Here is a 27,610-nt window from a genome sequence, read left to right on the forward strand (position 1 = left end):
CTGGCTGTGATGCTACAGCCCCGTGTCATTTATATGCTAAACGTGCCAGTGACCCCCAGAGGACGCAGCCTTGAACATCCATGATGCACATCCTAGTTGGACTCCCTTTGCCAGAACCTTCCCCCAGAGTTGGTCTGAGCCCGAGGATGTCGGGGAAAGTTAAGATATAACTTAAGTTTTATCTGAGAGCCTGGCAGACTGCTCCAGGCGAGAAGTCAGGCGAGGCTTTCTGGAGAAGGCCAGGTGGGAGGAGGTCTCAGAGGAGGTGGTCATTGACATCCAGGTCTGTATCAGCGGGCCCGGCTGGGCCCCCGCCTCTGTGTTCACCATCTCTCTCTGCACAGCAGCCAGATGGACCCCTCCATGGAGCAAGTCATTCCCCCACGACACCCCCCTGGACCACTCCACGGGGTCCTGGGCTGGCCTGCAACCCCCACCCCTGACCGCCCCTCCCTGTCCCTCCCCACGTGGTTCCAGCCACACTTCCTGCTCCCTGCAGGCTCGGAGGCCGCCCCAGCTTCTGGACACTTCCACCGCTGTCCCCACGGCCAGGCACACCTTGTCCCCACCCCACCTGCCCCACACACCTGCCTCATGCACCTGCCCGGCCACACCTGGCTCCATCCCGCCTCGGCTCAGATGCCCCTGTCTCAGCTTTCCTGAAGGTCCTGCATGAAAGAGCCATCCCTCTCCCCGTGTTTCACTGTTGGAGCAACAGTTCTCTCAGCGTCTGCCTCACCTCGGCACTGTCCCCGGTGCCCAGGATCTCAGCAAGCTCTCAGCAGATAAGCACCGAACGAATATTCAGTGTGAGACTGCTCCCCTGTAAAAGGGCGGGTCAGGCTGCTCAGGGCTGAGATCCACTTCCTGCTCCACTTTTTTTTTTTCTGTCTGGGACTGGCTCAGACGGTAAAGAATTCACCTGCCATGCAGGAGACCTGGGTTTGATCCCTGGGTGGGGAAGATCCCCTGGAGGAGGGCATGGCAACCCCCTCCAGGATTCTTGCCTGGAGAATCCCCATGGACAGGGGAGCCTGGTGGGCTGCAGTCCACGGGGTCACAGAGAATCAGACAGGACAGTGACTAAGCACGGGGAAACCCAGGCAGGAACCTCAGGTCCAGCTGCGTCCCCTGGTTTCACACACGGGGTTCTATCCCCCTCTAGCGGTCACTTAGACACGAAGCCGGAAAAGCCCCGGAGTTTTGCAGGCCTGTTCCCAGGCCTCCCCCAGGGCCCTGGGACCCAGAGCTGCCCCCCGCCCCATTTTTCTGCGGGAAATCAGATTCCAAGAGGCATTCAGGAGAGAAAGGTGGAAGGCGGATACACATTCACCCCGTCTTGTCTCGAATGTGGGAGAGATTTAACGCGGACCTTCTTCCTCTGCTCTGTGCTTCCTGGTGGACGGGCTGCCCCCAGGGGAATCTGCAGGAGTGGGGACAGCCACCCCATCAGAGCCTCAAGTCACGGAAGCTTTTCAAAGGCAAACTTGAAAAAGAATAAAAAAGAAGGCAGGACTTCCCTGGTGGTCCAGCGGTTAAGAATCTGCCTCCCAATGCAGGGGACACCGGTTCAACCAGTCAGGGAAGTTCCCACCTACCTCGGGGCAGCCGAGCCCACAAGCCGCGGCAGCGGAAGCCCCGACACCCAGAGCCGGTCTGCAACAGGAGAAGCCGTCACAACGAGACGTCCACACACCAGCCCTGGGGAGTGCAGAAAGCTAGGGAGAAACCCTGGGCGCAGCAACAAAGACCCAGGAAGCCGTAAGCAAACAAATACACCAAAAAGAAGTCCATTTGTATCCATTAAAAGATGATTTAAAAAAAAACAAACAAACCACGTGGAAGGAACGGGACAGAGAAAACCTAGAAAAAGTGAATTTACAGAAGGCAGACCTCAGATCTAAGATATCGCCCAAAGGCGGCCTGATGAGCTTGCTAGCTTAGTGTGTCAAGGGAGAGTTTTAGAGGAAAAAGACTGGTGGGTGGGGTAGGGAGGGTGCTGGCAGGGATAACGAGGTTTTTTGCTAACCACACTCGGCCCCTCCTCCGGCCCAGCCGTGGTCACTCAGCAGTATTCATCCCTCGCCACGTCTTGCCCCAAACCACCCCGCCCCCACCTCCTCCTCAAGTGTCCCGTTTCCCCTCTTAGCACGGGGAGCAGGGTGGGTGGGTGAGGGATTCAAGTTTGTCTGAGCGCCAATCCGCCCCCATCCCCACCCAGCCCTGGGTCTGGAATATTCCAGTTTTGCCTTAATTGCCATCTGGACAAATGTCACCTCTGCCACCAAGGAGATGCGCAGCTTAGTTAGGACGCTTTAATGACATCATAACTGAAACAAACACACAACGTAAAAGAGATTAAACTATCAGGATATCTATTATCTAAAATACCGAGCTCCATGACCTTGCCCCCCCAGGCGGCCCCTCTCTGTCCGCCACGGTCCCTAGACGCTGAGGTGTTCTGGAAGCCACAGCCTCTCACCACGGGGGAAGAGGGGAGATGTCCGCGGGATCAGCCGGCGGACATCCCTCTCTGTGGGCGGGGAGGAGGCGCCTTTGCTTTGATCCCTTTCAGGGTTCCAGTTACATCCCGATCGATCGTTCACCCTGAGGCCGGGGACGAGGAAGCCAGCATGTCCTCCCTGGATTATCAGATCGTCCACAGCTCAAGCACGGAGGCCCGTGTCACAGGCCCGCGCACCTCCGCTCCGCCTCCACGTGCACCCTGGTCTCTCCTGTCGTGAAGCCAACAAGCCAGCCCTTAGCGCCCATCTGCTTCCGTCCCCCCACCTGGGTCAGGGTGGCCCCACTTGATGCCACAGCAGGATCGGGGCCCGGGGTTCTTGGCAGTGTGGCCTCAGAAGGGTTTCTCTCCTGCTCACGTCACAGTCTCACACAAGCAAGGTGATGGGCCTGACCATATTCCACCCCCCCCCCCACCCTGCTCCCTGTGCTGAGGGGAAACAGGACACTTGAGGAGGTGGGGGCGGGGTGGTTTGGGGCAAGACGTGGTGAGGGGACACAGATCCGGCTTCTTACCTCCTGCAGCCCCACCACCTCCACCTTCTGCGCCCCAGCCCTGCACTGCACAGGGAAGACCTCCCATCTGCCCGGAACCGTCAGCCCCTGATGGAAACCCCACCGCGTGGTCCCAATTCGGCCTCAGCGAGGGGCCAGAGCCCCCGGGGGCTGTGGGTGAACACAGAGACCCTGCCCTGAGCTGGCCTACCCTTCAGGCCCAAATGCGGTGAAACGAGGTCAGTGTCTTCAGTCCTCAGCTCCTAGCAGCTTCCTTTCCTTCCCCGCCACCCAAACTGCTCTCTCGAAAATCACCAAGGAGTCTGTGCACAAGTCACCAGGAACTAGAGAGCAGGTCTGGCCTCCTCTTCCTGCCGGAGAAGGTGGGGGTTGTCTGAGCCCCACAATCCTGCCCTCAAGGATGGTGGTCTCGTGACGCAGGGATCAGGGGCCGACTTTGACTCACGTGGGGGTCGTCTGAGCCCCACAGCCCTGACCTCACGGACGGTGGTCTCGTGACCCAGAGATCAGGGGCCGGCTTTGATTCACGGAGCTCAGCCTCCGTGACCCTCATCACTTGCCCACGGCTGGTCCCTGCATCGGCTTCCTGCGGCTGCCTGCACCAGAGCGCCCCAAACCAGGTCGTCAGAAGAGGGTTCCCTCACAGTCCGGAGGCCAGAAGACAGAAATTGCGGGGTCCGCAGGGCTCTGCCCCTTCCTTGCTCTTCTGGCTTCTGTGGTTGCTGCCAGCCCTTGGCCTGGAGACACACCACTCCAGTCCCCACCTCCGCTGTCACGCAGCATCCTCCCCGTGTGTCTGTCTTCCCATCACCGTCTTCCCGACTCTTGTACGGCTCTCCCTCGGCTAAGCACACCTGCAGTGACTTGATTGCCAGGTAAGTGACTTGATGTCCCAAGTAAGTGACTTGATTCCCAGGTAAGTGACTTGATTCTCAAGGAACTGACTTGATTTAGAGGTAAGTGATCTGATTTCCAGGTAAGTGACCTGATTCCCAGGTAAGTGACTTGATTCCCAGGGAAGATTACAATCAGAAATACTGGGGGTTAGGACCTCAATGTATCTTTGTTGAGAGGACACCAACCTACAACAGTTACTACAAGGGTTAAATAAAACTCTGTCTTTATAATCCACCTAACAGTGTCTGAAGTCAGTTTTTTTTTTAAATTGGAGTTTAGTTGCTTTCCAGTGTTGCGTTAGTTTCTGCTGTGACACAGCAGAGTGAATCAGCCGTGAGTATACATCTGTGCACACGTCTACATGTATGTGTATATCTACTCTGCGTCACAGCAGAGCGCTGAGCAGAGCACCCTGTGTTATACAGCGGGTTCTCATCAGCTAACTTTGCATACATAGTACAGTCAAAGCCATGGTTTTTTCCGTAGTCATATTAGAGATGGACCATAAAGAAGGCTGAGCACCGAAGAATTGATGCTTTCAAACTGTGGTGGTGAAGAAGACTCTTGAGAGTCACTTGGACAGCAAGGAGATCAAACCAATCAGTTCTAAAGGAAATCAACCCTGAATACTCATTGGAAGGACTGATGCTGAAGCTGAAGCTACAATCTTTTCGCCACCTGATGCAAAGAACCGACTCACTGGAAAAGACGCCATTGCTGGGAAAGACTGAAGGCAGGAGGAGAAGGAGATGACAGAGGATGAGATGACTGGATGGCATCACAGACTCAATGGACATGAGTTTGAGCAAGCTCCAGGAGATGGTGAAGGACAGGGAAGCCCAGCATGCTGCAGTCCATGGGGCTGCAAAGAGTTGGACACGACTGAGCGACTGAACAGCAACCAAGTGCCTTACCCTCCACCCTCCACTAGGAGTCAAAGAAAGAAAGGCATTAACTGCCCCGACCTCACTGTCTGGATGGTGAAGTCATGTCAGAAGGACGCCATTGAGCACCCAGGGTGGACAAGGAATGAGCAGCTGCTGCAGCCAAAGCCGCGAGCAGAGCCGAGGGTGGAGCCCCAGCCTCACGCCCCACGGTGAGGCTGTGTCCTGTCCCTACCCAACAGCACGCTTGTGGGTTTCTATCAGTGCAGCTTCATCTCAACTTCTGACCCCAAACATTACTGGCCCCAAAAGATCTCTTTACAAAAAGGAAATCCATCTTCCAAAGGCAAAGACGGCCCATCACCAAGAATATTAAAAAAACAAATGTGGCTCTGAAGGCCAGTCTCAAAGAAGACTTTCAGAAGTGGGAAGGATTACTGTTTCTCGCCGTGAAAGGAAGCGTAGATGGTCCAGACTTTGCACACAGACTAGTTCCCCCACTCCCTGTCTTGCGGCACCCGAGGGCCCCAGGGTGGGGGTCAGGCCTGGTCCTCCTTCCCATCAGCCACTCCCAGGCCACCCCCGCTGCACACACGGCTGCCTCCCTGCCCGGTCACCATCCCTGGGGAACTTTTAAGAAAAAAGTTAGGAAAGAAATGGATTTCCCTGGTGGCTCAGATGGTAAAGAATCTGTCTGCAATCCAGGACACCTGGGTTCGGTCCTTGGGTCTGGAAGATCCCCTGGAGAAGGGAAATGGCAACCCACTCCAGTCTTCTTGCTTGGAGAATTCCATGGACAGAGGAGCCTGGTGGGCTACAGTCCATGGGGTCGCAAAGTGTCAGACACACCTGAGTGACTAATACTAGGAAAGAAAGAGCGTGGTGAGAAATAAAGGGCAACATAGGGGTATTTCCAATCACCCCAGGGCCTCTCTTCTGTCACATTTCCCTACATCTGGCTCTGATGAAGAGCAGGCAAATACAGGTTATGCAAACAGACACAGGGCGTCATTGAGCTGGGGGGGATTTGTATGCTCAGAGAAGTCACAGAGGTCCCCTTCTCAGCTCCCGGAGGACCGGTCGGGGTGGGGGGCGTTTGCTGCATGTCTGCCTGAATCCTAGGGAAGTGCCTCGGGGTCTGTAGTCTCAACAGCGTGGCCTGACCAGGGAGGCTGTGTCTCCCAGTGGGTGAATCCCAGCGCCTGGAGAAGATGCTGCTCTCCCCCACGCCCATCTTCAAGGTCAGCTTTGTCCTGGAGTCGCTGGCCGCCACGCTGCAGGATGGCTTCATAGTTACAGTGCTGAGCCGGGAACTTGTGCGATGCCAGGTGCTGCCCGCAGGCGACACAATCGTGGCCTGCCTGGCCACCTCCCGGTTCTTTCTGTATGGGGTTCAGTTCAGTTCAGTCGCTCAGTCATGTCTGATGCCAAGGACTGCAACACGCCAGGCCTCCCTATCCACCACCAACTCCCAGAGTTCACCCAAACTCATGTCCATAGAGTCACTGATGCCATCCAGCCATCTCATCCTCTGTCATCCCCTTCTCCTCCTGCCCTCAATCTTTCCCAGCATCAGGGTCTTTCCCACAGGGTGGCCCTCCATAACAACCTCTCAAATTCCTTTGGTGTTAGTTTCAAAAGTTCTTTCGAAATCTCCTGGAGCTTCAACAGCCTCAACTCCTGGCTGACCGCCTGACTTTCAGTCTTCCACTGTGCCAAGATTGCCTCCTTCTTGTACCCTGTCTTCTTCTGGCTGAAACAGAGGGTTCTGAAACAAGGTGCCCTGGCTTCTGCTGGGTGCCCTGATCCTGTCTGGTTCATAGGTCATCTTATCCTCCACGAGGCCTTCGGTTCTCAGGCAGATGGTTGCCACCCAGGGTTCCCATGGACACCAACCGTGGCTGAGAGGCTACAGACCCTCTATCTATTCTTTGTTCTGCCCCACGTGGTTCTCCGGTGGTCAGTTCCGCTCCTCTCGCTCCTGGCGTCCACCCTCTCGCTCATGTTCTTGCTGCGTGGCCTCAGCTCCAGGGCTCACGCCGTGGCCCGGCAGTCGCTTGCCTTCTTCCTCATCATCTTCTACGTGTCGTATTTCCTGTCGCTGGCCGTGGCTGTTAGGAACGTCGCCAGGCTCCAGGAGGTGCTGACCTACGCGGGCATCTGTCTACACTCCGGCTTCTTGGTGCGGCAGCCCCAAGCTGAGAGAGGCCCTGAAGAGGAGGCTCTGGGGAGCCCTGGACAAGGAGCCGCTGGTCTCGGATTATCGGTACCAACAACTACCATCACCGGACAAGCTCTGAGTGGTGAGAACTCACAGGTTTGGGTTCTCTCACCCTTTCATTTCCCTCTTTCTTACCCCCCTATCCTTTCTACACCCCATTATTTATTTTCCTTTTTTTACGTCTTCATTGAATTTGTTACAGTACTGCTCCTATTTTATGGTTTTCGGCCATGAGGAACGTGGGATCTTAGCTCTCAGACCAGGGACAGAACCCACACGCCCTGCATTGGAAGGCAGAGTCTTAACCACTGGACTGCCAGGAGATTCCCACCATTAGTCCTTTTCCCATCCCTTTCTGTTCCTACCATCCCTTCCGCTGCTCTGAGTCCTCGTCTGGGTCCCAAGCCACCTTGGCTAGGATGGTGGCCTCATTTCCTTACAAGCCCCTCTCACTCTCTGCACAAGCAGTCCTAATAATATGCTCCAAGCATCAGTTTTGTCCGTACTCCCTTTATGGAGGCCTGTAAGGGTTGTTAGTTGTCCTGTGGTCAACCTAAAGTTATTATTATTTTTTTAATGGTGACATGTTGTTGTTGTTTAGTTGTGAAGTTGTGTCCGACTCTTTGCAACCCATGAACTGCAGTACACCAGGCTTCCCTGCCCCTGGCTATCTCCTGGAGGTTGCTCAGACTGATGTCCATTTGGTTAGTGATGCTATCTAACCGTCTCTTCCTCTGCCGCCCGCTTCTCCTCTGGCCTTCGGTCTTTCCCAGCGTAGACCCAGTGTAGGTCTTTCCCATGTCGCCCCACGTGAGTCACCTGCCCTTCTCACCTCTGCTCTGCTCTCAGAGCTCAGCATCTCTACTGCAGCCCAGGAAAGTTGCTTTCTGTCTCCTCCCCGCAGCCTGCCTGGAACTTCCTCCTGTCCTTTCTCTGCCGTTCCCTCCTTTCGTGCCCCGTTTATGACCAATTCCACCCTGGAGCCTTGTCATTTGGTCCCCCGGGAGCCTGAGGCCATTGACGTGTTCTGCGCCACTGCAGGTCCTGTCCTGGATTCTGTGTGTTTGCCGTGTGTTGAACTAGGAGAAACTGTCTGATGTGGAAATGCTGTTAGGTTTTGGCCAACAGAAGACAGAGAAAGCAAACCGAGAAAATTCGCTGCTGCTGTTGCTGCTAAGCCGCTTCAGTCATGTCCAACTCTGTGCGACCCCGTGGACTATAGCCCACCAGGCTCCCCCATCCATGGGATTTTCCAGGTAAGAGTACTGGAGTGGGGTGCCATTGCCTTCTCCGGAGAAAACCCTCTACAGTGCCCAATCCGGAGAATCTTGCTTTTCCTGTCTACACATCCAGAAAGTGAACCCTGAATGTTGACACCTGGGACACCGAGGTCTCCAATTAAGGTTTTGGTGTGTGTCTCATGATGCACCTAACGTATCAGTGAAGTATTAACAAGCAAATGAGTAAAATAAACAAATACAAAACCCAGCGCTCACGTACAATGCACTGAGAACAAGCCCAGTAGACAAGGATAATTACTATCAATGATTAGGGAGCAAAGTTGAGTAACATGAGATTCAGTCCTTCTTGAGGTCCTGCCTTGCTGACCAAGCCAGACTGTTTTTCTTTCTTTCTTTTTTTAAAGACTTTCATCTTATTATTTGCAGTTCACAAACAGATGGACATGCATTTCCCTTTCCTCACCTTCAAAAGCAAGGCAATCCTCAGCCAAGCTGCAGGAAATCTTTGTTGTCCTTTTGGAGATAAGCTTCGCTATTTTCTGGAAGCTTCTACTGCTTCATAGCCATGTAAGACTTCTTGGGAACTAGACGAGATGTGGGGCTTCCCTGGTGGCTCAGCTGGTAAAGAGTCCGCCTGCAATGTGGGAGACCTGGGTTTGATCCCTGGGTTGGGAAGATCCCCTGGAGAAGGGAAAGGCTACCCACTCCAGTATTCTGGCCTGGAGAGTTCCATGGACTGTATAGCCCATGGGTTCAAAAGAGTCTGACATGACGGAGCGACTTTCACTTGAAGACGAGATGTAAACGTGTTCTACCCTGTGGGGCATGTGGTTCAGAGACAACAGCTTGAATCTGCGTTCCAAGTGCAAACAGCCACAGGGGAGAGAAGCAAGGGCGTGCCTGTATCTCAGTGATTAAAGTACAAGAATGAAGAAAAGTTTCAAGCTGGATTTTGTCCCGGGCTGTCGTCTGTTTTTAGAGGAAGAGGCCGAAAGTGGGTTATTGCTTTGCTTGGGATGGCTGACCCTGATCCTCCAAGGGAATTAGGCTTGCTGCTAGTTAACCGTGTGGCTAGGACGAGCGTGATGAAAACCCCAGGGTCCCCAGGACACGTCTGGGATCAACACGCCACTGGGCCAGGAGCCCAGAGGAAGGCTAGAGCCACAGCATTTAAGAAGCCCCTCCAAGGGGTAGGGTCCTTGCAGAGCAAAGGGCTGGCTCTCCTCCCGGGGAGAGAGCGCCAGCCAACCGAGGTCCTCGCTGCTCCCAGCAGCAGACGAGCACTCGGAACTGTAGCCTCTGCATTTCCTCTCTCTCTTTAGAAAGATAAATTTTATTTACTTGTGTGACTACACTGGGTCTTAGTTGCTGCACATGGGATCTAGCTCCCCACCCAGGGGATCGAATCTGGGCCCCCCACATGGGACCCACAGGGTCCCAGCCACTGGACCCCCAGAGAAGCCCCTGCTATCTTCTCTCGCTCTTAATGGGTCTGAGTCCTTTTCCTCTCTTTCCCTTTGAAAATGGCTCTGCAGGATTTCTGTCTTCCCCCTTTCTCCAGATAACAGACAATGATGTTTGCCACGCTTGAGGGTCACCTGGGGAGTCTGCGGCACCTTTTGATCCAGTGTCAGCAGACGAAAGAGAAAGAGAACAGAGGAAGTCTGCTGCAGTTCTTAATGTGGGGAATCTTAACTCTCCCCCGGAAGTCACAGGATGGGAAGGACAGGGTGCAGACAGCACTGGAGGAGAAACGGGCATCTCATCAGGCCGAGGTGGAGGGCTTGGTCCATCACACCCACATCCTTAGCGGTGACGCTCAGACAGGATCGGGGAAGCAGGGGGATGCTGACCGCCGTGTGCGGAGTGACTGGACCGAGCTCGATGAGGGCATCTTCATGGATGTAGGAGGCTGCGTGTGCGTCCTGGAACTTTCCGCCCACCTCTAGGGCAGGCTCCTGGTCACTGTGCTTTAGCTGTTTGACCCTGCCTCCCAGCCGCCCCCTGAACAGGAGCCCATTGGTTCAGAGATCCCAGCTGGGCTGATCAGATATCCTAGGATGAGGCATTTGGAGTGGTTGGTGGAGAGACGCAAAGACTAGGGATTCTCTGCATCTCTGTGAATTCTGGCCACTGAGCCTGCCAGAACCAGCCTGGCTCCTTCCCTTCCTGAGTCGCAAGCATTCAGCTCCTTTTTGAATTCTGTAAATACACCCAACTCCTTTCATCAAACTGTCTTCTTTGTTTTTGTTTTTTTGAAAAGTGAGTTGTGGGGCGGGAAATAAAAGGATGGGGGGCCAAAAATGGATTCAGAAACCAGGCTAGAAACGCTCTTAACACCCTGGGTACAGAGTTGGTTCCAATATCCCCAGCAGAAAATGCAGATGGGAAATGGGGTTGCTACACCATCACAGTCTGTGACACACAAAAGCCAACCAGTTGCTCAGAAGTACAGCTATTCTTGGTACCAAGATGGGAAATTTCTCCCAGGGGTCTCGTGTGACAAAGCGTCCCCGCGACATCTTTTCACAGCACGTTCCATGGGCTGCCGTTTACAAGACCCTTCACACAGGCCAAGGGCATTCCTCTCAAGTTCAGGGTTACGGAATCGGTTCCGGGGCAGTGGGAGCGATGTAGAGTCCAGGCACCTTGACGTGGGTGTAGACTCAAGCAGGAGGAAGAGCAGACAGATTGTATGCCCTCCACGCACGCCTCACACACACGCGATGGGAGCACGCCTCACACACACGCGATGGGAGCACGCCACACACGCGATGGGAGCACGCCTCACACCCACGCGATGGGAAAACCGGGGGGCCAGGGCCCGAGGGGAGGACCCATGAAGCAGGACACGCGCTGCCTGTATACAGACCAGGGCCTTCACGCTTCATCAGCAGGCTGGGCAGGGCTGGTTTCCGGCTGGGGAAGGTCAAGGACGTGGGCTCCGTGCTTCAAGGGCACCAGCACGGGCTACCGTCCCTGGTCTGAACACCCACCGCCCCCACCACCAGAGAGCTTCTCTAAGGAAGCTGAGCCCCAACCCAACCTAATTAATGAGCGTCTTTTTACCAGCAGCCCTGGCCACTCCTGGGCTCGATCCCTGGGCTGGGAAGATCCCCTGGAGAAGGAAATGGCAACCCACTCCAGTATTCTTGCTGGGAGAATCCCATGGACGGAGGAGCCTGGCAGGTGGCAGTCTACGGGGCTGCAAAGAACTGGACACGATTGAGACAGCTTAGCACCCAGGCGTGCACGTTTTCTAGCCAAGCACACTGAATGGCCTTTAAACTCACTGGCCAGAAGTGGGCAGCATGGACTCCTGGCACCAGGAGCTGAAGGTCGGGCAAGCCTCCAGGACTCATAGGCCGCCTCCAGGACTCATAGGCCGCCTGCAGGCTCCCCCAGACCTCCCAGAATGCACCCTGGCTGTGGCCTTCTGCCTTCAGAAGTGACCCTGGTCTTAACAGGATGACCACCTATGCCCGCAGGTCAGTCCTCCACTCCCCAGCCAGTGTCGTGAACTGCAGGTCCTGGCTTTTCTGATGTCACCGGTGCACTGGGTGGGATGGCTGTGCGTGTGTGTTAGTCGCTCAGTCGTGTCCGACTCTTTGCGACCCCGTGGACTGTAGCCCGCCAGGCTCCTCTGTCCATGGGATTCTCCAGGCAAGAATACTGGAGGGGGTTGCCTTTTCCTCCTCCAGGGGATCTTCCCAACCCAGGGATCGAACCCACGTCTCCTGCACTGCAGGCGGATTCTTTACTGTCTGAGCCGCCAGGTATCCCTACCCTCTACCCCCGCCAAATTCATGTCTTTTCCAGGAAACTCAAAAAGGGAACTTAAGTGGAAACAAGGTCACAGCAGATGTAAGGGATTCGGAAGAGGTCATCCTGGGGTCGGTGGCTGTTCACACAAAGCAACTGTGGTCCTCAGAAGGGAAGCGGCCCGTGGATACAGACAGACACACGGCGGGAGCGGGCCACACGCCCACGGCGATGGAGGCAGACGCCGAGCATTGCCTCCACGGGCCAAGAAACACCAAGGGCTGCCAACAACACCAGGAGCTGAGAGAAAAGCCAGACTCTTCCCCAGCCCGTTCAGCAGGACCACAGCCCCGCTGAGAGCTTGGTTCTGACGTCTGGCCTCTGGAGCCGGGAGAGAATAAATTCCTGTTGTTTAAACCACCCGGTTTGGACTACTTCGTCATGGCTGCCCCCACGAAACTAACACAACCTCATTCTGTTGTAACCAACCCAGGCCCGACGCGAGAAACAGAACGTCTGGTGAAGGTCTGGTCTGACCACCCTCCTCTGAGAGCTGGTGCGTGATGGAGTAGTTGAGGGTTTCAGGATCCATGTAGAGGAAACAGGGGATGTTCTCTGGGGCGCTGGGACATCAGGGCTGGGACACACCTGCTCCTCTGGCTTCACATGTAAGTTCCCAACCGCACATGGCCTGCGTCATCTGCATGAGGACCACCTTGTCACAGGACATCTGTACACTTGCATGTGAGTTCAGTCATCACGGGGAGGACTTGAGGGGTGCTAGGAGCAACACCCCAAACCACCAAAAGAAGAGTCCCCCACCCTCCCTCGTAAGTCACAGAGGCTGAACACTGCATTGGTGCTGGCCCTGCGGATGGGGTACAGCTCCGACCTACAGGCCCTCCTGCAAATACAACCAGAGACAAAGGAGGACCACTCCAGACCCGACGCCCGGGGCAAGCATATTTCCCAAAGCACCGTCTTCCTGAACAGGAACTTCCTCTGTCATCAGAGAGAGGCGCAACGAGTAGGGAGACGCACTGAGAAACAGGAGAGGCGAAATGAAACCGTCTGCTTTATGGTTTGAGCTTCCCTGGGGCTCCGCGGTAAGGAACCCGCCTGCTGACGCAGGAGACACGGGTTCAGCCTCTGGGTCAGGAGGACCCCCCGGAGGAGGGCACGGCAACCCACTCCAATATTCCTGCCTGGAGAATCCCAGGGACAAAGGCGCCTGGCGGGCTACAGTCCACGGGGATCACAAGGGGTCTGATGCGACTTGGTAACTAAAAAGAACGACAACTTTATGGTTAGCCATAATATTTCCAGTTACGATCAACAGCTCTCAGCGGAGAACAGTTTATCCTTAGATCACAAATTCTCATGAGCCTAAAGAACTCTCTCTCAAACACACGTTTCCTGCCCCTGTTTCTCTTAACAGACGAACCCCAGCTACCCAGGACCCAAAACAAAGTCAGGATGTGCCAGAAACAAGTAAGCCTAAAATCCCTCAAATGTGGTCCCAAATTTGAGTCCCAAAGACTCAAATCCCTCTGGCTTGTGGTCCACCCTGGGGCAGACCACAGCAGGGTACCAGGCCCAATCTTAGCTTCACATCACTCCTGACTTCCAGCATTCCACGTGGCTGTCCTGGGTTAGCGCAGGAAGAAAGGGGCCCTGGTGGAAACCTGTTTTTCCGGAGCTCAATTTTTCTTGGGGGACGGACCCAGACGCGCGCACTCAGCACCATCGCTACAGCCACCGGCCAGCGGCAGCGTCCCCCGAGGCCGAGAGCGGCTCCCCCTGCAGCCCTGCACCCACCTGGAACAAAAGCATCAATGCCTTACTTTTTCTGGAGCGAGAGAAGAAGCGGATGCCCCCCGGCGAGGTGGACGGGTTGGAGCTGGGGGAGGAGTCTTTGGAGGAGGAGCGGAAGATCCCGCTGAAGCTCATGCGGCGTGGGGAGCGCGGCGGGGACTCCTGGTAGGAGAACGGGAACACGGTTTTGGGGGAGCCGGGGCTGGTCTTGGGGCGCACGGGGGCAGACACGGGGCTGGAGGGCCGGGGCTGGGGACCTCTGGTGAAGAAGCCTTTGGAGGGGCTGCCCGAGCCGAAGGGGCTGTCCACCTGCAGACAGAAAGACAGACAGACAGGTGAGGTCCCTTGGAGCCCAGATGGCAGCCTGTGCGGACCTGCCCTCCTCCGCTGTCCCCTGCCACCCAGCTGGGGGGTCCATGGCACCCCAACTGAGAAATAGCCCCACCAGGCTCTCGCACAGACAAGGGGCGGCCTGAGAGGGTGTGCAGGATGGGAGCAAGGACAACCAGTCCACAGGCTGGGCCGCACCACCCCGTCCACCCCCCAACCCCGGCCTCCGTCCAGCTCTCTGCAAGGGGGCTTCCGGGAGGCGGGGAGGACAGCCAAGGCAACCGCAAAGCCTCGAAAGCTGGCCTCTTCCCCTCTGGCCTGTCTGCAGCCCCATCTCCTGGTCTTCACTTCTCAAGAACATGCATCTGTCCTTGAGGTCTGGCCACCCTGCAATAATGTTGCCCTTCCTCGAAGGAGGGAGCACAGACCCCCAGGACCTGAGAGTCTGGGGGCCCGGGGCTCCGTCCTGGGGTCCTGGTGTGGGAAGGGACGAAGGTTTCATCTCCAAGCAGTGTCCACGTTGGAGTGACCGCAAGGGTTAGGGAAAAAAGTTAACGAGGCTGAAAACCTCTGAGGCTCACTTGGATCATGACTTGAAATCGCCACCAGTTAGGGTTTGAAAAAGTGCTTGACTCTGTCTTCAAGCCAATGCACGCAACTCATAGACTGGAGGGATTTCTAATGTGCCCTGCTGGTGGGTTTAGGAACCGGTATTCGCATCTCAATGGCTTCCCTCATAGCTCAGTTGGTAAAGAATCCGCCTGCAAGGCAGGAGACCCCAGTTTGATTCCTGGGTCAGGAAGAGCCCCTGGAGAAGGGATAGGCTACCCACTCCAGTCTTCTTGGGTTTGCCTAGTGGCTCAGCCAGTAAAGAATCCGCCTGCAAAGCGGGAGACCTGGATTTGGTCCCTGGGTTGGGAAGATCCCCTGGAGAAGGGAAAGGCTACCCACTCCAGTATTCTGGCCTGGAGAATTCCATGGACTGTATGGTCCATGGGGTTGCAAAGAATCAGACACAACTGAGTGACTTCACTTCACTTCATTTGCATCTGAGCGCCTGGGCTTGACCTGCTCACCCCTTGCTGAACCACCGGGGGCGTTACTGAGACTCCCTAAGCCTGGGTCTCCTCCTGGGTGGAATGAGGGGCCCGCTCACCCCTCAGGGCTGTCTGAAGGGGCACCAGCCAGACCTGACCAACAGGAATCACCTTTGCACACGACTGGCTGTCATCCCCTGGGGAAGCCTGCAACACAGGAGCCAGAGGGCCTCGGGCCACCCAGCTCTGCAGCAGGAAAGGAAAACCACTTGTCCACTGGGTGCTGGGGCAAGGACGAAGCCTGGCGGGAGTCGGCCAGCAGGCTGAGACCCCGGGCTCTGCAAGGCAGGTGACCCCAGGTGCGCTGAGAAGGGAGGTAAGAGAGCGGCCTCTGTGTCTCTGGACACCTGGGGTGCCTGTCCGGGCCAGGGACCCTGTGAGCTCTTCTACCACTAGAGGGCGCCCTGAGCTGGGCTTGATGTTCAGTCGCTCAGGTGAGTCAGCTTCTAGGCAACCCTATGGACTGCAGCACGCCAGGCCTCCCTGTCCATCACCAACTCCCGGAGTCCACCCAAACCCATGTGCATCGAGTCGATGATGCTATCCAACCATCTCATCCTCTGTCCTCCCCTTCTCCTGCCCTCAATCTTTCCCAGCATCAGGGTCTTTTCTTTCTTTCTTTTTTTTTTTTTTCAGGGTCTTTTCAAATGAGTCAGCTCTCTGCATCAGGTGGCCAAAGTGTTGGAGTTTCAGCTTCAACATCAGTCCCTCCAATGAACACCCAGGACTGATCTCCTTTAGGATGGACTGGTTGGATCTCCTTGCAGTCCAAGGGACTCTCTAGAGTCTTCTCCAACACCACAGTTCAAAAGCATCAATTCTTCAGCACTCAGCTTTCTTTATGGTCCAACTCTCACATCCACACATGACTACTGGAAAAACCATAGCCTTGACTAGACGGACCTGTATTGGCAAAGTGATGGCTCTGCTTTTTAATATGCCGTCTGCACTTGATGTTCAGTCGCTAAGCCGTGTCTGCTTCTCCGTGACCCCATGAACTGCAGCATGCCAGCCTTCCCTTCACCATCTCCCGGAGCTTGCTCAAACTGACATCCATCATGTTGGTGACGCCATCCAACCATCTCATCCTCTATCGTCCCCTTCTCCCCCTGCTCTCAATCTTTCCCAGCATCAGGGTCTTTTCCAATGAGTTGGCTCTTCCCATCAGGTGGCCAGAGCACTGGAGCTTCAGCTGGGCTTATGGTCCCTTAAAGGAAGAGATGCCCTTGTGGGGACTCTCAACCACACGCCCCCTTCTTCCTGAGACCCTCTGCCCTGCGATAAAGGACCAGTGTGGCCATGGGGGGCAGTGCAGAACCTTATGCCCAGTGGGCTTCGGAGGCAGAGGCCGAGCTACACCCGAACCGTGGGACTCCAGCTCTGCTTGAGTTCAAGGGTTTCTTTTTCCAAACATGTGATACAGGAAGCACAAAGGTCTCTAAAGTGTTGGGTTCAGCCACTATCCACTGACCTACGGCTCAGGCATTCCGAAGCTCTTCTGAATCCCATGGATAATTCACACGGAGCAGCTTTCCAAGCAGTGGGCGGCATGTATCTGTGGACATGGGCCCAGGGATGGAGGGTCACCCCACAGCAGGATGGTATGAGCAAGGATTCTAGACACAGACACAGGAGCTGAACGCCGGCTCGGTTTCCGGCAGTGACCAGCGACCTAGTGTCAGCGTCCTCGTGTGTCCACTGGGGGCAGCAGGCCGCCCTGCAGGGCCAGGGGACGACCGGGCACCTGGCACCGCCTCAGGTCCCGACCCACGGTATGTGCCTCGGCCTCTTCACTCAGCTCTCACTGCCATGAATTTGGCCCCAGTAGATCCTCGGTTAGGTGTGGAGAGTCAGGGAGGCAGGGCTGGTTTAGGGAGAGGCTCCACGTGGGGGGTGCGGCTTCCCTGATAGCTCAGCTGGTAAAGAATCCGCCTGCAGTGCAGAGGACCTGGGTTCGATTCCTGGGTTGGAAAGATCCGCTGGAGAAGGGAAAGGCTACCCACTCCAGTATTCTTGGGCTTCTCTGGTGGCTCAGCTGGTAAAGAATCCACCTGCAATGCGGGAGACCTGGGTTTGATTCCTGGGTTGGGAAGATTCCCCTGGAGAAGGGAACGGCTACCCACTCCAGGATTCTGGCCTGGAGAATTCCATGGACTGTACAGTCCATGGGGGCGCAAAGAGTCAGACACGACTGAGTAACTTTCACTCAGTCAATCCATGTGTGGTGTGAGAACCTAAGCCTCCTTAGAGGGGACACCACGGAGGCTCTGCAGCACGGGGCTAGCACAGTCATTTAGGGCCGACATGCTGGTGGCCAGTCACCATCACTCCCCGGGTATCCCTGACCCCAGAGCTCTGAGAAGGCACCAACTGGGGACACAGTGAAGGCCACAAAGCTGGTCAGTCGTGGGTGGGACATCAGGCCCACGGCCTTGACTCTTGCACCACATACCTCCCTGGAGCAGCCTGGCAACGTGAAACAGAAAAGGAGTCAAGGTCAAGTGTGAGGACAGAGGCAGGGAGTCACGTTAACCCCGCGGATGTCCCCTCCATGCTGCACAGTGAGCTCGGCCTGGGGAGGAGGAACGGCTGAGCAAGGCTGACGTTCTTTCCACGCAGAGAATAAGACGTGGGGAAGGTTGGGGTCCCTGTGAGGCCATGGAGAATGGCAGGGAAGATGAGGCTGGCTTGAGAGTGAGCCAGATGGGGAAGAGTCTGCAAAAAGGGACACTGTGGGTCACGGGGTCCCAAACCAGAGAAGGCACTGAGAGCTGACAGGCTGTGGACAGGCCGAGGGGCAGAGACATCCCAGGGCCAGGGAAAGAGGAGGTGGAGCTGGGAGGACAGACAAACAGCCACTCACTTGGGCCACCACGGACAGCTCACGGGGGAAAGCGGAGCCAGCTGCCGCTGGATGATCAGTCTCACAGGGCCCGGGGTACCGGCTTGAACCCTCTCTGAAGGGCAAGTGGAGCCCCAAGATTCTCCAGACTGGGATTCCATCCTATGCTCAGAATTCCAGGCTGATGGAACCAGGCCTCAGCTGTCAGCTTGAGGAGGGGGCCCCAGAGAGCAGACTGTCCCCCAAACACGGCCAAAAATGGGGGCCCCAGCTCAGCCTTGTCCACAGGAAGTGGAAGGACTGGTCTCAAGCCATGACCTCGAGAAGGTGGGCACAGAGCTGGCCTCTGGGTCTGCTTCCTGCAGGATAGGTAGGGGTAGGAGCCCCAGGGACAGGGCCCGTGCCTTCAAGCAGGACGCAGCTAATATGGTACTTTGCCAATGCAATGGCACGTTTCCTTGGGTTTGGATGAACAAAGGGCCCAGAGCCACACCAGTGCCTGTTGGCTCCTCAGAGCTATGGATGGGAACTCAGGGCACAGTGGGTAAGGCTGCCAGGCCCACCTCTGTCCACGGCTGCAGGGGGCCCCGTGGGGCAGGGCCCAGCCTCCCGACTCTCAGGTCTCAGCTGCATCCCAAGGACAAAGGGGAAGAGAGAAGAGAGGTGCAGGGGTGACGGTGAAGGGTGGGTGGGGCTGGCCTGGCGGTGACTGACAGCCGACTGGCGGGGGCCTCTTGGGAGCTTGTGGGAAACAGGCGAGGATAAAGGAGGTCACAGGCAAGGGGCGCCAGAAAAAGGGGAGCTGAGTGAAACAAAACCTCAAAGGGAGGATCTGTAGGCCAGGAACACCGTCCCCTGGAGTCCGACTCAGGCCAGAGAGGTGGGGAGGTCAGGCCTGGCAGGTAAGGGCCGCGTCCAGCAAGCTGATGGTGGGGTGTCCTAGCCGGAGCCCCCGTGTACTCCAGACAGAAAGGGGGCGGGTGTTCTCAGCAGAGGAGCCAGAGGGGTGGTACGCGTGGCCAGTGATGGACAGGAGTGCCTGAGTGGAGTCTAGGGCCCCGCTGAGTGCAACGCTCCCCACGGCTCAGATAAACAGGACGTGGGTGCTCCCCTCCACAGCGCTCCAGATGGGGGATGACCTAAGTCACAGCCGCGTTCCCAGACGGCCCTTGAGCAGCTGCCCATCTGTGTCTGCTCTACGGATGAGCTCGTTTCATCCTCACAAGGGAGGTGAGCACTGTCATGAGCCCGGGTTTGCTGACGGGGAGACAGGTTCACAGAGAAGGTCCTGTCCCAGGTCACACCTCAGGGAAGCTGCCAGGAAAGATGAACAGAGGATCCAGGCTCCTCGTCCCAGGATCAAGGGGCACAGACAGGAAAAACCCGTGGTCACTCGTTGAGGGTGTGGGGGTGGCGGACTGCCTGGCATTCCACAGATTCCCCCAGGCCCCGGCCACCCTGGCCAACCCGGAGTGACCGCAGCGCTCTTGAATGATCTGGGGACGTCAGAGGCACTGATCTTCCTCTCGACGCTGGCCCGGGAGAGCTGTGTGGAGGCGAGGTGACCAGAAGTCCTTGCATCCTGAGATGTCTTTTGTGACAAAGGGCTGCCCCTTCTGGGGGCAGGGGAACCAGGACTGGGGACTAGTGGGGAGAGCGGACAGACTCCCATCTCAACTGATGCTTGGGAGCCTTGGCGCTTGGCTCTTGAGCCCAGAGCTCCCAAAAAGGGGAGCTCAGCCGTGGCCTCTAGATCGTGGAGGAGGAGGAGGCCACCCAGGGTCCCATCCACGTTCAGCTTGGCAGCCACGGAAAGTGTTCAATTCCCTGAGGAGACGGGGATCTCAGTCACAGGGCACAAAGATGCAGAGATGAGCTGGGAGGTGCAGGACCTGTCCTGCTGGGACACTCCCCTGCATGGCCTGCCCCGCCAGTCCCAGAGCAGGGGGTCTGGACGCAGCATTGCACACACTGGGCTGAGCACCCGGCAACCCAGACTGGACCCAGCCCAGCTGTGAGGCCAGCCCGAGGACTGGGGGAAAGTCTGTCTATCACTCTCTGCTCTCAAGACATGGCCTGCAGCACTCCCCGCTGGGCACGACCGCTGGGCCTCCCCCCAGCCCTTCGCCCTGCACTCACCCCCACCGCAGGCTGCCTCGACCTCCCCATTCCTGCCACGGCCACTCCACCCATCCCAGGACACGCACGCCTCGGGCTGCCGGCCCTCCACCAACCTTGAGCAGGAAAAACGGACCCGTGGGAGAGGGGAGAAGGCGGGTGAATGAGAGGAAAAGAAAAGACAGAAAGAGGACGGAAGGGAGAGAAGGACAAGGACGTGAGGGCTGGAGGCAGGAGTGGGGGAAGGGAAGGAGGGGGCGGGGCGGGAGGAGGGACTCCTGTCTCATCCGGGAGAGACACCCAGGCTCCATGACCCGCTTTTCCCTGATGTTCAATCTCTTCTCTTTGCCTGTGAGCATCTGAGGCACTCAGGGAGCTGAGCTCAACGCGAGCTCTTCAGCATCACCTCTGCCCGCTTTGGGGCATCCAGGAATCAGGGAGGAGCCCCGAGGGGAGGGAAGAAAAAGGGGTGCAGCCTGGAGGGCGAGGGTGGGCTCAACTGCAGCCAGGGGCACAGGGAGGAGAAGTCTGTCTCGGGCTCGAGCTGAGCGAGTCTGGCCTCAGTGGCACCTCTGGTGAGCTGGGAGAAGCTGGGAGGAAGGGAGCCTTACCTTACGAGACGGAGGCTTTTCTGAACTCTCCAGGTCTCCATCCAGGAGCGGCATGGCAAAGGAACTCAGGTCCTAGGACGGAAAGAGGGCACGTGGTCAGTGACCTGGACCCTCGGGGGCCCACCTGGCCACGTCTGGAGCTGCACGTGGGTCTCCGAGTGTATCCCCAGCCCCTTGCTGAGTCCTCCTTGAATGCCAGCCACCAGGGAGGGAGCGGACGGCCAAGAAGGTGGAAGGAGGCAGTGGAGATGCCCGCCCTGGGCCCCCCTCGGGGATCCCGCCTGCTCTCCACCTTTCCTCTAGACCCCCCAGGGAAGAAGCAGGAAGAAGGCACCTGGACTGCAGGGCAGGAGGGAGAGAGTGAAGGAGGAAGGCTGGGGAGGGAAGGGAGAGCCCACTGGGTGCTCTGGGGAGTGGCCGATGGGCCAGACACCATCTCCTGGCACGAACATGGCCCGAGGATGTGTGTCCTCCTGGGAAGAGGACAGAGCTGTGTGTTGAGGGCTGGCCACTAGGGCAAAGCACTCAGAAAAACCTGATGACATCGTGGCCCAGAGAGATGGCCTTGCGGTGGGGCGGGGTGGGGCGCGGTGAGGTGGGGTGGGGGTTGGGGGTGGTAGACTGCACAGACTCATCGTGTCTGAAATGATGAGACCCTCACTGTCTCCTCCTCCTCCTGTCTCCTGCCTGGTGGACACCTCCACTTGAGGCAGAAACCCCACCTGGGCAGGCTTCTACCAGGAGAAACTGCTTGCATCCCGAACCTTCTTTTTTTTTTTTTAGTCCTTGTTAACTGCAGTAAAATACATGTAACATAAGATGTGGGCTTCCCTCGTGGCTCAGTAGAAAAGAATTCACCTGCCAATGCGGGAGATGTGGGTTGGATCCCTGGGCTGGGAAGATCCCCTGGAGAAGGAAATGGCAAACCACTCCAGTATTCTTGCCTGGAAAATACCATGGATGGAGGAGCCTGGCGGGCTACAGTCCATAGGGTCGGAAGAGTTGGACACGACTGAGTGACTGAACTGAACTGAATGTTCCACTGTATGGATAGACCACATTCTGGTTATCTAGCCATTTATTAAGGAATTGGAAAAGACCTTGATGCTAGGAAAGATTGAAGGCAGGAGGAGAAGGGGATGACAGAGGATGAGATGGTTGGATGGCTTCCCTGACTTGATGGACATGAGTTTGAGTAAGCTCCAGGAGTTGGTGATGGACAGGGAAGCCTGGCGTGCTGTAGTCCATGGGGTCGCAAAGAGTCGAACACGACTGAGTGACTGAAGTGGGTTGGTTCTACCTTTTGGCTACTGTGACTAATGCTGCTATGAACACAGGTACTATGGATTGAACATCCCAATACCCCAGAATGTGACTGTACTTATAGAGTCTTTGAATTATGATAATATGAAGCTACACGGGTGGGCCCTCCATAAGACCTCAATCCAATATGATTGGGTCCATAGAATAAGAGACCATTAGGATAGACCCAGAAAGAAGACCATATGAACACACGGAGGGAATGGCCATCTATGAGCCCCAATGAGAGAGGTCTCAGAAGTCACTCACCCTGCTGAAACCTTAACCTTGGACTTCTAAGCCTCGAGAACTGTGAGAAAATAAATTTCTGCTATCTACGCCACCCGGTCTGTGACTCTGTGTTACAGCAGCCCTGGCAAACTAATACAGCAGGTGTACAGCTATCTCTGCAACCCTGCTTTCGGTTCTTTTGGGTATAGACTCAGATGTGGAATTGCTGGACTATACAGTAATTCTATTTTTAATACTCTTGAGGAACCCCTGTACTTTTTCCATAGCAGCCTCACCATTTTATACCCCCACCAAGAGTGCACGAGGGTGCCAATTTCTCCACATCCTCACTGGACACTTGCTGTTTTCTGCTTTGTTTTAGTTGTTGCTGTTTTAGCCATCCTAATGGGTGTGAGATGGTATCTCAATGAGGATTTGATTTGCATTTCCAATGGCACCCCACTCCAGTACTCTTGCCTGGAAACTCCCACGGACGGAGGAGCCTGGTGGGCTGCAGTCCATGGGGTTGCTAAGAGTTGGGCACGACTGAACAACTTCACTTTCACTTTCACTTTTCACTTTCATGCATTGGAGAAGGAAATGGCAACCCACTCCAGTGTTCTTGCCTGGAGAATCCCAGAGATGGGGGAGCCTGGTGGGCTGCAGTCCATGGGGTTGCTAAGAGTTGGGCATGACTTCACTTTCACTTTTCACTTTCATGTATTGGAGAAGGAAACGGCAACCCACTCCAGTACTCTTGCCTGGAGAATCCCAGGGACGGGGGAGCCTGGTGGGCTGCCGTCTACGGGGTTGCACAGAGTCAGACACAACTGAAGCGACTTAGCAGCAGCAGCAATGATTATTGGTGTTGAGCATCCTTTCCCATACTTGGCCATCTGTGCATTTTCTCTGGAAAAATGTCTATTCAAGAAGTCCTTCGGCCATTTTTAAACGAGGCTGCTGGCTGGTGGAGTTGATAGGCGTTCCTTACATCATCTAGACATGAACTTTTTATCAGGTGTATGATCTGTGAGCACTTCTTCTCCTTCCGTCGGTGTCTGTCCACTCTGTCGATTGTGTTCTTTGTTGCACAGAAGTTTCTAATTCTGATGTAGCACAATTTTTCTATTTTCACTTTGCTGCCTGGGCTTTGGGCGTCATGACCTGGGTTTGATCCGTGGGTCAGGAAGATCCCCTGGAGGAGGAAACGGCAATCCACTCCAGTATCCTTGTCTGGAGAATTCCATGGACAGAGGAGCCTGGTGGACGACAGTCCATGGGGTCACAAAGAGTTGGATACGGCTGAGCAACTAACACTTTCACTTTGGTGTCATGTCCAAGAAATCACCAAATCCAATGTCATAGAGGAAGCTTTTCCTCTGTGTTCTTTCCTAAGAGGTTTTTTTTTTTTTTTAATAAATTCAAACTTTTTTATTTGCTCAATGCGGGAAATATCAAAATCACAGAACTGAGGAAAATCAACTTTGTTTTATGTAAACTATAAAAGGCCAACCAAAGTCAAATCATATTTGATAAAATGAACAATCTTAAATTAGAAGCCAAGATATAATATTTGTTTCCCAGAGAAGCCCTAGGTATATAATAAATTTTAGTTTGTCTTTTATTTACAATGTTTGGGCATACTAGTTTCATCTTTTTAAAATGTTACTTTTAAAGCAACAATGGAGGCAAGAAAATATCCTTTACTCCTGAAAATATTTTTAGCATCGTCTTATTTAGTTGCTAAGTCATGTCCGACTCTTTGCGACCCTATGGACTATAGCCTGCCAGGCACCTCTGTCTATGGAATTTCCCAGCAATAATCCTGGAGTGGGTTTCCATTTCTCTCTCCATTTTTTAAGAGTTTTATAGCTTTAGCTCTTATATTTAAGTCATTGATCCACTCTGAGTTACAGAAGCTCCTCCCCCCATATCAGCAGTTTCACCTTCCAAGGTTTCAGTTAGTTGAGGTCAACTGGGGTCTAGAAGGAGAAGGCAATGGCACCCCATTCCAGTACTCTTGCCTGGAAAATCCCATGGATGGAGGAGCCTGGTGGGCTGCAGTCCATGGGGTCGCTAAGAGTCAGGCATGACTGAGCAACTTCACTTTGACTTTTCACTTTCATGCACTGGAGAAGGAAATGGCAACCCACTCCAGTGTTCTTGCCTAGAGAATCCCAGGGATGGGGGAGCCTGGTGGGCTGCAGTCTATGGGGTCGCACAGAGTCGGACACAACCGAATCGACTTAGCAGCAGCAGCAGGGGTCTAGAAACATTTACTGGAAAATTCCAGAAATAAGCAATTCCCATATTTTGAATCTCATGCCACTATGAGTAAGCTGATGAAACCTTGCACCATCCTGCTCCATCCCGACCGGGACGTGACTCACCCCTTTGTCTGCCATACACCCTCACTGCACACACGCAACTCGCCCACCCAGCACTCAGTAGCCGTCTTGGTTATCAGCTCAACTGTTGGTGGGAGCTTGTGTTCAAGCGACGCTTCTTATACTTAATAATGGTCCTGAGGTGCTAAAGGCGTGATGCTGGCAGTCTGGATATTCTCTTACTGTGCCCCTTTGCATTTTAAATTTTGTCGTAGCTATGTATGTACAGGAAGAGCAGAGTACACACAGGGCTCAACACGACCTCAGCCACTGCCAGTCTTGGAACACAGCCCCTGTGGATAAGGGGAAACTACCATAATTTTTGTATATGGTGTAAGGTGAGAGCCCAACTTTATCTCGCATGTTGATATCTAATTTTCCCAGCACCATGTACACACAGGGCTCAGCACTACCTGTGGTTTTAGGTACCCACTGCCAGTCTCGAACATAGCCCCTGTGGATAAGGGGCTGCTGCTGCTGCTGCTGCTGCTGCTGCTAAGTCGCTTCAGTCGTGTCCGACTCTGTGTGACCCCATGGACTGCAGCCCACCAGGCTCTTCCGTCCATGGGATTTTCTAGGCAAGAGTACTGGAGTGGGGTGGATAAGGGGAAACTACCATAATTTTTGTATATGGTGTAAGGTAAAAGCCCAACTTTATCTCGCATGTCGATATCTAATTTTCCCAGCACCATATACCGAAAAGATTATTTTTTCTCCAGTGGATGGTCTTAGCGTGCATGCGGTCACATGCTACTCACTTGTGTCTGACTCTTTCTGACCCCATGGACTGTAGCCTTCCAGGCTCCTCTGCCCATGGAATTTTCCAGGCGAAGGATACTGGAGTGGGCTGCCACTTCCTCCTCCAGGGGATCTTCCTGACCCAGGAATCCAACCTGCAAATCTCTCGTGTCTCCTGTATTGGCAGGTGGATTCTTTACCACTGTGTCACCCGGGAAGCCAAAGGCCTTGGCACTCCTGTTGAAAATCATATGGCTGTATACATACGGCAGCGTTTCTTTCTGGACTCTATTCTATTCCATCAGTCTGTCTTTATGCCAGTACCACACTGTTCTGATGACTGTAGCTTTGTAGTAGGTTCTGATATCAAGAAATGTGAGACCTCTAAGTCTGCTCCTTTCTTTTTCTCAAGATAGTTTGGCTTCTTGGGGTCCCTTGAGAGTTCATATAAATTTAAGGATGGCTTTTCTATATCTGAAGTAGGGATTCTGATAGGGATGACATTGAATGTGTAGATGACTTCGGGTAATACTGACATCTTAACAATATTAAGTCTACCAATTAACGGATGTGGGATGTCTCTCCATTTATTCATCTCCTCTGATTTCTTTCAGCAACGTTCTGTAGTTTTCTGTGACCTACCCTCGCTTTTGGGGTTTCCCTGGTAGCTCAGCTGGTAAAGAATCTGCCTGCAATGCAAGAGACCCCAGTTTGATTCCTGGGTTGGGAGGATCCCCTGGAGAAGGGATAGGCTACCCACTCTAGTATTCTTGGGCTTCCCTGGTGACTCAGACAGTAAAGAATCTGCCTGCAATGCAGGAGACCTGGGTTTGATCCCCGGATTGGGAAGATCCCCTGGAGGAGGGCATGGCAACCCACTACAGTAGTCTTACCTGGAGAATCTCTAAGGACAGAGGAGCCTGGTGGGCTACAGTCCATGGGGTCACAAAGAGTCGGACATGACTGAGCAACTAAGCACAGAACCCTTGCTTTTTTAACCCCTCCTACCCTCCCCAGGCTCTGCTGAGGGGTCCAGGTCGTCACCTCCTTTTGCCCAGCCCTCCTTTGGGTTTCCTATTTGTTCTCCAACAAATCTTTCAACTTAGCTAGTTTCAAGCCATCTGCAAACCTCTGCTAGAACAGTGATTCCTAAAACTGCGGCCTCATAATGCGGGCCCCTCCCCTAAAGCCTCAGGGCCTCCACTCCACTATGACCAAGCCAACAGCTCCCACAGCAAGTCCACTGTGACATGCTGGCGGTCTCTAATAACGTAGGCAGATTCCAGACTCAGCCCTCTCTGGGGTAGTTCATTTCAGCGTCTCAAGCGGGCTGCTTGATTGAGTTACCTTTGGAGCCTGGGTCCCACCGCATAGGTGAGTCCGACTGGTCTGCGGTGCAGGGCAGACTTCACGGTGATTCCGCCCAGGCAAGAGCTACCGGCTTCCCACGGGTGATTCACCATCAGGAGCCTTTGCCAGGCCCCACAGCCTCTAATCCAGGCCTGGCGGGACTTGCCAACCTCCACAGCCTGATTTCTGATGCACTCTATACCCTGCCTCTTTTCATCAGGCACCCAGACAGGCTCTTTATGGTGTTTTAAACAGGCTGTGTATGTATGGACACTTTGGAGTGCCATTTCAACTCCTCCAAGGTGGCAGCTGAAGGTCACCCTTCACCAATGGCCAACCCCCTTCCTGAGACAACAGACCCAGTGTCACCTGGCCCCCTGCAGCCAGCCTCTAGCGTGGAGCTGACAACCACATCTGAAGCTCCAAGCCTTTTCCTCCTGGCCACCCACCCTCAGACCCCAGCCCTGATCCTGGTTTTCACAGGGTGAACTCCTACTAGCCTGCAAAGCCCGATGCAGCCGCCATCTCTGGCCTGGCCAGGACCCACCCTCAGGGAGAATCCATTCCTCTTATCTGTCCCCCAGACCTCACAACAGGACTTACGGCACTGTACTACGACCATCTATCAGTCTGTGTCTCACCGGACTGAGGCCCAGTCCAGGGCCAGGGCTGAGTCTTCACCTTGCGATTCCGTGCCCTGTGTTTGCCCTGTGCAGCAGGTGGGCAGGCGTCTTTGAATCAGCTCCCG

The 27,610-nt window shown here is 55.0% G+C and overlaps 1 protein-coding gene across 10 annotated transcripts in view; it reads right to left on the bottom strand.

The window, feature by feature from the left end:
- The window catches only part of PRKAG2 (protein kinase AMP-activated non-catalytic subunit gamma 2), a 310,044-nt gene that overhangs the window by 193,158 nt on the left and 89,276 nt on the right, over positions 1-27,610 (bottom strand). For 6 of the 10 annotated variants that reach the window (XM_069588745.1, XM_069588744.1, XM_069588746.1 and 3 more), the window contains exons 2-3: positions 20,858-20,929; positions 13,889-14,168 (exon numbers count right to left, since the gene is read on the bottom strand). The exons of 2 other annotated variants lie outside the window; for them this stretch is intronic. In XM_069588745.1, coding sequence (XP_069444846.1) covers positions 13,889-14,168; positions 20,858-20,929 — 352 coding nt within the window. Of the gene's footprint in view, positions 1-13,862; positions 14,169-20,857; positions 20,930-27,610 lie in introns of all 10 variants that reach the window. 2 more of the 10 variants (XM_069588759.1, XM_069588753.1) reach the window with 1 other exon arrangement.

The sequence above is a fragment of the Ovis canadensis genome, chromosome 4 (assembly GCF_042477335.2).
Source record: "Ovis canadensis isolate MfBH-ARS-UI-01 breed Bighorn chromosome 4, ARS-UI_OviCan_v2, whole genome shotgun sequence".
NCBI lineage: Eukaryota > Metazoa > Chordata > Mammalia > Artiodactyla > Bovidae > Ovis > Ovis canadensis.